Source organism: Corvus brachyrhynchos, unplaced genomic scaffold (genome assembly GCF_000691975.1).
Source record: "Corvus brachyrhynchos isolate BGI_N302 unplaced genomic scaffold, ASM69197v1 scaffold14, whole genome shotgun sequence".
NCBI lineage: Eukaryota > Metazoa > Chordata > Aves > Passeriformes > Corvidae > Corvus > Corvus brachyrhynchos.
In genome coordinates this window covers 6,291,583-6,301,618 of record NW_008239110.1, presented here as the reverse complement: position 1 = coordinate 6,301,618, position 10,036 = coordinate 6,291,583, and the positions used below count along the sequence as shown (strand labels likewise).

The window sequence follows — 10,036 nt, the reverse complement described above, 5'->3', positions numbered from 1 at the left end:
GTTAATTTAATTGCTTTGTCTCTGGCTTTCTCTAAAAGACCTCTCTACAATGTACCAGCAGTTTTTCTATGCAGTTTTAATGACATTAACAGCTGAAGAACTTCTAACACTAGGACAGTAATGACTTCAGTATGATTTCAATGTCATACCATAGGGTAGATTTCTGCCTAATTTAACTAATGGATGCCAATAATGCTCTGGTAGGAGAAAAAAATATCACTAAATTGTTTTACTTATTTAATTTAGGAGGCTTATTGGTAAGACTCAGGGAAAACATTTTCGTTCATTATTAACAGTTCACTAGGTTTTATAGAGCTAAAGCAATAATAAAAATACTAGTGTAAGGGCAATTTCTTTTTCATGTCATGATGAACAATTAATCACCATTTGCTCAAAAATTTGTTACCCTGGCAAAGCTGAATTTCAAGATGTTCTTACTGTTTCAACAAGAAGTAGTTTCCTGACAGAATCCTTCCTCTTACAACATCATTGAAGCCTTCTCGCCGTGTTGCAGCATACATACTTTCTGTGGAGTCCTTCTTGTCAGAACGGTGTCCTGAAAAGAAAAGGCATTTTGGGTATTAACACTTCTTGTAATCCTTAAGATTCAATAACATCAGGTAAGGTTATACATAGTAATACAACAGGTCACTGTTTGCTGCAGTCTGACATGCTACTATTGTGGAAAAAAACCAAAACATATTCCTGTTTTATTGTGGAAACTAACTAAACTAGATTTTGAGCCCAGACACTGATATGCCTAGTACCAAAATTTATTAAAATATGTATCTATTTACACATTTTTATCTGCACAAGGTTTTTTATTATAGTCCACCTTGGAGAAATAACATCAAGCATCCAACCATAAACAAAAACATCTATAAAAACAAACACTTTAACATGGCATCCAGCAGTGTTTCCACTGTCTGAGAAAAAAAGTTTTTTCAAAACCCTTACCATATTCCAGCCCATCAAACCTGGCCATATTTGATGCCACTTCTGCTGTGCACAGCACATGATAGCAGACAATTGAGTAACGAGTATGTGGTAGGCTCACTTCGACCACTTTAGCACCTGCATTCTTGAAGAGGTCAGCAGCCTTTGACCAGAGACCCAGTATTTCACTAGACAGCCCTGGTGCATGATATTCCTTAGTGGAAAAACAAGAAAAGGAGTTATTTTACAGACTGGTTTACTTCTAATAGCAACCAAGACACAAATACTCCTTGCTAAAAATACACTGAAACCATTACCTCACCACTATATGATTTAAAGTACTTATTCAAGCTTTTTGCATCTATTAAATCCTATACAATCAAGGAGTATTAAATTAACAGGATTTAGTCTTCTTAAGAGTATTATGTTCATCTCAGTAGGATCAACATATGTATCACAGATCATGGAATTTCAGCAGTTTCTTCTGAAGAAGTAATTGCCCAGTTATCTCCTTATTTATCTATCAAGACTGTACTGCACTGCTCTGCAGTCATGGGTAGAAATTCTTCAGGTCTGAATCCTAAAAAAACTAGGGCTGCTGCAAGCAGGAAAGATAAAAAGAAATGGCCACACCATATCAGTGGCAACTGGCACACCTCAGTGAAACAAATAAAACCACCCACCAAAGAAGAACTACAATCAAGGGGCTGGGAGAAGACTTCGATTAGCTACATTCCTCTTTCACAGCCAAATTACAGATATTCAATTAAAATTCCCTATTTTTGAAGATACTTGCTTTAGTTCTAACCCACAGCATCAGGGTCATAGTACTGTCTGATTTCTGAGTAGCTATGACGCATGTTCAATGTATGCATGGATCTGTTTCGAATACCCTGCAGCAGGAGAAAAAACTGTCCAAAGGATAGGAATAATTAACCAATATCACCATTTTAGATTTATCAAAATTTAAACAGTATGCAGCTGAGCAATTTTCTAGGCGTGTAATTTTTACATTTCACAGATTGCGAATAATTGGTCAGTGGACATCTCTGCTTATCAAATTAAATCTTTTGGTATGCCAGTTACATCTTAGGTTCCAATACTGAGAATCCAACCAATAAACATTATTCACATTGTCTCTTTGAAGGCAGAGCCTTTATTAAATTAAAAATAGGCTGAAGTCCCAAACTTTGTTCCTAAATTTCAAGTACTCTTATAGTTACAAACATGATTGAATTGCGTACACCAGATGCCAAATTACAGATGTCTTTCAGTTCTTTTTAGAACTCTGCAAATCACAGCTCCTTATGCCATTCATTTGCCTTTAAAATTCTGCTGTGTATTAACACAGTGCCATTTAGGCAAGTACCTCTAAACTCTGCACAAACCAGTACCAAGCTCACTGCATGGGAAGGCACCAAAAGCAACTTGAGGTTACAGAGGTGACTAATGAAAGAGCAACAGAGAGAACCAAGAACTGAAGTTCCCCATTACCCCTGAAGTTCCTGACAGTGCTTCCCACCATGATGAGAAAACGTTTTAGATGATGCATTAGTGCATGTGTGCTCCAAACTGCCTGAACAGGCAACAGAGCACACACATACTGCTCTTTTCCAGGAGCTGCTTGCACTGCCTTCACTGTTTCAAATCACAAGAGACTGGGAGGTGGTGGGAAGACACAAGTATTTTTTTGGTTAAGTGTCTTTTATTTGCTCTTCCTGTCCACAACTGTTAACAGGATTTAAGTGTTACCTTTGGAATTCCTATTGAAAGCTTGCTGACATCAGTCAAATTAGGTAGTTCAAACGGCCTAAAGTCATCCTGAATTGTGGTAGAGTCCTTAGGATCATGTCCAGCAAGTGAACCTGAAATATGACACAACATGTGAAGGCCAGGAAAACGTACATTAGTTAGTCAGGATTCAGTTTGTTTAGAGGACATGCTGTAAACGAAGATGTATGACATAGTAATACCTAACAAAACCGCTGCATCATCCACACATCTGGTTAGGATTCCTGGCACATCCATGGAGTTCACTAGAGGAATGAGACCATGGCGAGAGATCAGTCCATATGTTGGCTTTAAACCTACAACACCACAGTGAGCAGCAGGGTTTCGGGTAGATCCTCCTGTGTCTGACCCTAAGGCTCTATGGTTTCAAAAGGATCATCATTAGTAAGATAATTCAGAACATTTTCAAATCATAAGAATGCGTGGCTATAAGATGCATGGATTTAAAATTCTCTGAATTCTTCCAGACCAGAAGTCATCATCACACAGCCTAAATTACAGTCTGCTCTCTATGGCTATCTTTTTTCTGTTCTCTGATTTTTCTTAGGGTCTCTGAATTAGCCATTAGGAGTCCAGTTCTCTTCACAAAGCAGAGGCAGATAGGTAGAATTCAGAGCATCTGAAAATGGCCCCAAGTATCTTCTTCTGCCTTCTCTGTTGGTCTGTTCCAATACTGTGGACTCCAAATGATACATTTCATGTGATTTAGGGTACAATTTTCAACACTGATGTCTTATTTATTGGATAGCCAATGCACCATGAATCAGCATTTTCCAGTATAAAAATGAAGAGCGACACTTCTTGCCCCTAACAAGAGAGCATACTTTGGAAAGATGTTTTTCCTGTTTCCAAATCTACAAAGACTGATCAGAACTCCCAGTTTACAGTAGCTTAGGTACAATTAAAACACATAGGTGCAATTAAAACACAGTATTTTATTAATAATTATTTTGAAGTTGACTTCCATTTTTTGTTTGCAGGTGAAACCTTGTTCTTTCTAAATTGAAATTTTTATTTCAAAAATTGTATTGAAATGAAACATGCTTTTCTCTTGTTTTTAGTAAGTTTAACTCAAGCAGCATTAAAAAGATACAGCAGTTTTTATTCAAAATCTTTGCCAAAACAAATTTAAACTTCAGAAATAGGTATCATTTTTATCGAAGTGAGTATATGACTGTTCCCATAGGCATTTGTTTCTGACATAGCTGTACCAATTCAATTGACTTTTCTGAAGTGGAATTTTTTTCAAAGTTTTTCTGTTGATGTAAAACATTCTCTATTTTATAGCATTTTTGGACATCCAAATCTCAAATTGAAAATACAAAGTCTGGCAGCATTCCTGGTGCTTGAAAGACACTAATAGGGTGGATATACAATAGGTTATAGGCAATAAAATAGCTGGACAAAAAATCTCCCTGATCTGACAATGTGCTGAGCAGTGCAAAATGGGTGCCCAGGAACATAAGGAAAGGTGCCAGACCCTCTCAGGATCAGCCCATTCTGGCTCAGGATAAAGACCAGCAGTCCTTGGGAATGGCTGCACAGAGTTCAATTTCAACAGTATTAAAATGTTCGGTAGGTTATATCCCAGTAAAGGGTAATTAAGGAAGCTGTAATCAACATTAGCAAGAATATTTTAACAACAAAACAGAAGCTTGTAATGTAGTCTATGGGTAAACAAGGATAGAGTAAGTACAGAGCATTTTTAAAAACCTTCCAATTAAGAGCACAATTGAAATAATCTTCTATAAAACATGCTTCAACATGTAGCTCTAAATTAAATGCAAGGTGTAAAGGTTTGTGATTAGTTTTCTTTTAACAGTCAGAGGGGGAAGATAGTATAGACAACTGATTTGCTAAATAGTGTGTTGCTATTCCATACAGTTAATAATTACTATTAAAAAAACATCCAGCTTGTTTAAATTCCTTTAGGAAAAAACCTCCAACCATAAACACACACTTGCCTAAAAAAACCCCCCAACACTAAAACTGTCTTCTAACTTAAAAAGAGGAAAGTTTGTACGTTTGTAGCAAGTACTCAGTACTCTTGTTATATCACGGGTTTGAAAGCTTTTAGGTCCCAAATCTCACGTACTATTACGTAACTATGCTATAAAAACAAAGGAGGGGAGGAAAGATTATCATACTGCTACAAATTAAGGGATCTCTTAATTTGCTGAATTACATTTTCAGTGTGCATTTGTGTTAATGCACCTAGTGAGGAAGAGGATGTGTCACAAACCCCATAAGACTTTTTTAAAGAGATTTTATTCTTGGGAATAAGAATAAAACTGTCACTCCTTTACTGCCATCATAATTTTATTTCACACAGTGCAAAGTGGCCATACCACTGAATAATGATTGAAATGAGTAAATCTAAATTTGCCTGCATGGATTAATTCTGGCTTCATGATATGCCACAAATTAACTAGGGATGCTGAAATAAATTTTTGCATGCCAGTGCCAATAACCCTCCTATTCATACTAGCACATAAGAAAATTATAAAATTAAAACATTCCAACATATTTTGAGACATTTAGGGAAAGCCCATTTTAAAAGCCTCTTACGCAAAACACGTGAAAGATGACACAGCAGCCGCGCTGCCTCCTGAGCTCCCTCCTGTTATTACCCAGCTAGACTCTTCGTCTTCAGAATGGGATTTTGGGACAGACTTTTCCTTGTACTGTTTTGAATAACTCCAGGGATTTCTGACTGGTCCAAATACTCCATCCGTACTCCCAGATCTAAGATAGTCAGACAGGACAAATACAGACAGAAGTGACAGATGACACACTGTATTCACCAATTTAATTATTTTAATCCAATTCCTCATCATCCTTGCAAATTCAATTTCAACAGAAGAAGACTGGTGTATGTAAATCCTTATGCAGTCAACTTCTACAACATTACCACTGTAAAATTTATAGTTCTTCATCAGTTTCTGACACAGAACCTGAACTGGTACCCCTTTCTAACTTCTGCTAATGACACAGAAATTAACACAGTCACAAAGACATAAAACTGATTTAAGCTATGTAAAAGTAAAGGAGCACATCTCTTTCAAAACAAAGGTGTTCTGTTTCTCCAGTCCTCCATTTGATGTAAGATCACAGTCTTGAGGAAAAACATGCTGCTAGAGGTGGAGAAAAAGCTCCACAATACCAGGAACAAGCATTTCTCTGAAATGACAAACTCTTATTCACCCTGTAGCCCTCTGCAGAGGCCACACTTCACTGGTTCAGAATGCCAGACTGGCTTCTCAGAAACTGGTTTCAATCAGCTTGTGTCACCTAAGTGTGAGCTGCCACCAGAAGCAAGAGCAGGGGGTACTTTCCTCCTTCCTCAGGACCCCTACGCCATGCTCTCCCTGACTCCAAGGTGCCAGTGTTATCAGCTAAATCATCAAACAGAACAGGCAACTGACAGCAGTTGAAAACCAACCTTATTGAGACATCATTACTTTAGAGCTGGATCCGCCCCCTGATCAAGAGATCATGCAAACGCACAGACCCGAAATGAATGAGAAGCCAGTACTGGGATAAGCCTTTTTAGGAGAATCCTGTGCTTTTATGAACCTGTTGTAATACCATGTAATCAGGTTTCTCCCAAGCTTTTGCCTGCTCTTCCTCTAAGGAATAGCTTTTTTACATGCAAATTACTTTACTCAAAACAATACAGTCAAAGTATTTCCACCCCATCCATGTGAATTTCCAATCAAACCTTGGACTTTGGTTTAAGTAAAATAAAACCAAAACACAGCACTGATTGTTTTTCACAGGTAATTAAAGTCCCAGAAATTCCCTTCCAGACCTAGCAGTGATGCCCATCCCTAACAGCCCAATGCTGTTCTCTGCTATACTTGGCTGCCTTCACTGATTTGCAGAAGAATCAATTTGTAGGAGCATTTTTGAATGTGCTCCTGACAAAAAGTCACCAACAGTAGCTTAGGCAACCTAAAAGTGCTGCTCTCAATTAGCCCGTGTGCAGCAAGTCAGGGAGTACCCATACAAATTACTCCAGTGGCTGACTGGCAGAGGCAGTGACTGCCAGCGAGGGCATGACAATAATTACCTAAGGGCAAAAAGCCATCAGTAAGGAGAGACAAAAAGGCAGCAATTACCTGTGTTGTAACCAATTCTACTAACACACTTAATCTAGAAGAAGGCCACTTGTCCTTGGCCTTCTGTAAAGGCTGGACCGCTTCCTACGTTTGGAGCACAGCAACATCTGAATGCAATGTTCACAAAACTCAGCGTCTGTCTCATTTACACAACACTCTAAATGCTCAGGGAGAAGTTCATGCAGCTCTGTGTACCCTTCCAGTAAGTATTCATTATTGTCTCGCCTCACAGTAACACTAGTTAAGGATTACAGGTAGATGGTGTGTATGCTGTTTTATGTACAATCACACATTAAAAATAATAAATATCACTCACCCCATTGCAAATTCATCTAGGTTTGTTTTACCTAAAAGCACAGCTCCCTGATCCAGTAATTTCTGAACTACTGTAGCATTGTAAGGAGAAATATAACCTGAAAACAATCAGAACAATTAAGAGCAACTGGTGAGATACAAATTATTTTTACAAGTAGCTACTCTGAACATTTTGCAGTTGTCATTACCACTTAGACCTTACATAACCTAGGATGAGAACTATGACAGTGACATGAGACCTCAGGTAGTAAGCAATTCACTTTGTGAATGATGACAGGGGCTTCTCCATTCCCACTTTCATCAGCAACAAGGACATCCCTCCTAATACTCATTGCAATCAATCATAACAGGTCTGAGAACGTGCTTTAAGGAACAGCATCTCAGGTAATATAACAATTTTTACAACAGCGAAGTCATATTTTGTTTCTTCTGCTATTAAAAAAACCATGAGCAGATTAAGGGTCTGCTAATCTACTTCTGCTATCTTCCACAAGGATTAATATAAAGTTTTACTTTGTGCAGAATAAAACAGACATAAGAAACGTTTCCTATTTTTGCTTTTACTATAAAAATATTGTAATGTCTTGGAAACGTTCATGGCATGTTAATAGAAACAATGAGTTTAGGAAATTTAAAAAAAAAGCCTTAAAAGCATTATAGAACGCGTTTGTATATTGGGATTGTTAATGTCTACTCTTCCTACAGCCATATGAAAAAACTATTTAAGTCAACAATTATAAACAGAACAACAACAAAAAAGGACTGTCTTTGGGTTTCACTAGGCAGAACAATACTGACTGCTCTCCTCTAGACCTAAAAGCAATGTGAAGGTAAATGTGAATTTTGGAACCATTTAATTGTAGTATATAGGTTTTTATTATAACTGTTGTTAAATGCATGCAAATATAAATAAAGAGATAATGTCTTAGAAGAAGAAAAAGATCTATCTGTAATACTTGATGAACTTGGCTAGTGAAACTGGATAAATGTATTTCCTCAAGTGACTCCAGCTCATTTTTTGAAAATACTTGGATTTCTGGAAGACTCCACTCCATAAAACCCTCTAAAGAGCAAAAGATCTGATTTCACTTTAAAAGCCTTACTGTACCTTTTAGCATATTTGATGCACACGTTGTCTCAATGCCAGCTGTATTAAAGTTGTCTTTTACTGCAATAGGAATTCCATCTAGAATGCCCAGTGGCTGACCTGCATTAGGAATGACGGTAAGACAACACAGATTAAAGCAAAATGGGTGCCATATATATACATGGTGCTCTCATCAATTACTATTTATTTTACACGTCCCTTTGGGTGGTTTTTGGAAGCAAGATTGCTCTCCACTTGGCATTTGATGGTTGTCTGTTCCATTTTCAAGAACCATCTTCCATTCCAACTCAAGCATTGAGCACTCTGCCCAAACCAGACCCGGCCTCACAGAGCAGAGCTCCAAGCCCTCCAGATGGGCAGCTGCCTTCATCCAGGCTGCCTATCCCAAAGGAGCGCATACCTCTTCCAGTGTGACCACACAGTGCTTATTTCAGCCATAGGTGCTGCTAAATCCACTCTATCACTAGGCTGGGAGCAATAAACTCTGCCTACCTGACATACACAGTACGTATGACCTGAAAAAGCACTGAAGCAGAGAAAATCTTTCCCAAGTGATTGATTATCCATCATCCAAAAAACCTGAACCAACAAACAACCCCACAAAAAAAACCCAAACCAAAAACTAAAAGGCCTACATCAGGAAGCAAAACAACCTGGCTGACAATTTTATTAAGCTGCCAGAGGACAGCAAGTGTCACCCAGGAAGAAAAAGATGTACTCTATTGAGTGAAAATCTACCTTCCCTGCCTTTCTTGAAATGCAAAGGAAAATTAGGATGCCCAGCTTCTAAAATGCTGCAGATAACAGGACTGAAAGCTGTTCTGTTCTCCAATTAATAACTGCAATTAACAAAGCTGCTTTATTTTAATTTGCTTTCTTAATTAAAAACTCAACAGGTTGTGCCAGCTGTTTGTCTATCCCAGTCAGGAGACCTGTGAATGACCACTGCATCTGCCTATTCACGGTACCTGTTGGCTACACATTCCAAATGAACTGCTGATGGAAAGAAGAAGCAGGCACCAAGTAGCAGTGCTGTCCAAAAGGCACAGAGCCTATTTAACCTGCAGTGCCTTGTTTGGTCCAGGTTTTGCCTCAGATTTTTGGACTAAATACTCTCCTGAGTGCCAAGTGTACACCCACGAGCACCCACAGAAACCTCAAGCGTGAGCCTCATCCCCCAGCAGTGAAACAAGCCAAGACAGCTCCTTTAAAAAGCAAAGGTGCTTCGCCTAACACAGACGGTTCCTCCACAGCAGCTTTTTAAGGACTGATATTACTTACAAACCAACATACCTCTTTTATATCTTTCCTCTGATTCTTCAGCCTGCTTCAAAGCGGTCTCTTCCGCTACGGTAATGTAGGCATTCAGAAACTTGGTGCTTTTGATGCGGGCCAGGCACCGCTGGCAGAGCTCCGTGGGAGTGACTTGTCCTTCCTTCAACGCCGCCGACACCTGAGAGCGCAGCCCGTCTTTCAGGACAGCCGGGTGACAGAGGCCGCGCCGGGGCGGTACGGGGAGAAAGCGCGATCCCCGCTGAGGGAAGAAGCCCACGGGAACGGCTCTCCCGGGCCGCCTCGGGGAGGGGGGACGCGAGGGGACCCCGGTCACCTTGCGAACCGGCCCCGCTCCTCGGCACCCCCACCCCGCTCCTCGTCACCCCCAGCAGGCGCGCAGGCCCCACTCACCTGTCGGAGAGAGGCGCGCAGCATAGCTCCCCCTTCCCACCGCCGCCGCCTCACGCCCACCGCGCGACCACACCCCCCC

The 10,036-nt window shown here is 39.7% G+C and overlaps 2 protein-coding genes across 3 annotated transcripts in view; one reads left to right on the top strand and one right to left on the bottom strand.

The window, feature by feature from the left end:
- QRSL1 (glutaminyl-tRNA synthase (glutamine-hydrolyzing)-like 1) overlaps nucleotides 1-10,030 on the bottom strand; it is a 14,843-nt gene extending 4,813 nt beyond the window's left edge. The window contains exons 1-9 of one of the 2 annotated variants that reach the window (XM_008637751.2): nucleotides 9,958-10,030; nucleotides 9,565-9,724; nucleotides 8,272-8,370; nucleotides 7,165-7,261; nucleotides 5,296-5,472; nucleotides 2,910-3,085; nucleotides 2,689-2,801; nucleotides 958-1,150; nucleotides 439-556 (exon numbers count right to left, since the gene is read on the bottom strand). In XM_008637751.2, coding sequence (XP_008635973.1) covers nucleotides 439-556; nucleotides 958-1,150; nucleotides 2,689-2,801; nucleotides 2,910-3,085; nucleotides 5,296-5,472; nucleotides 7,165-7,261; nucleotides 8,272-8,370; nucleotides 9,565-9,724; nucleotides 9,958-9,981 — 1,157 coding nt within the window. In that variant the 5' untranslated portion in view covers nucleotides 9,982-10,030. Of the gene's footprint in view, nucleotides 1-438; nucleotides 557-957; nucleotides 1,151-2,688; nucleotides 2,802-2,909; nucleotides 3,086-5,295; nucleotides 5,473-7,164; nucleotides 7,262-8,271; nucleotides 8,371-9,564; nucleotides 9,806-9,957 lie in introns of both variants that reach the window. The other variant, XM_017739494.1, reaches the window with a different exon arrangement.
- RTN4IP1 (reticulon 4 interacting protein 1) overlaps nucleotides 9,705-10,036 on the top strand; it is a 25,815-nt gene continuing 25,483 nt past the window's right edge. Inside the window, exon 1 of the mRNA XM_017739497.1 lies at nucleotides 9,705-9,780. The gene's annotated coding sequence lies outside the window, so the exon portion shown is untranslated. The remainder of the gene's footprint in view (nucleotides 9,781-10,036) is intronic.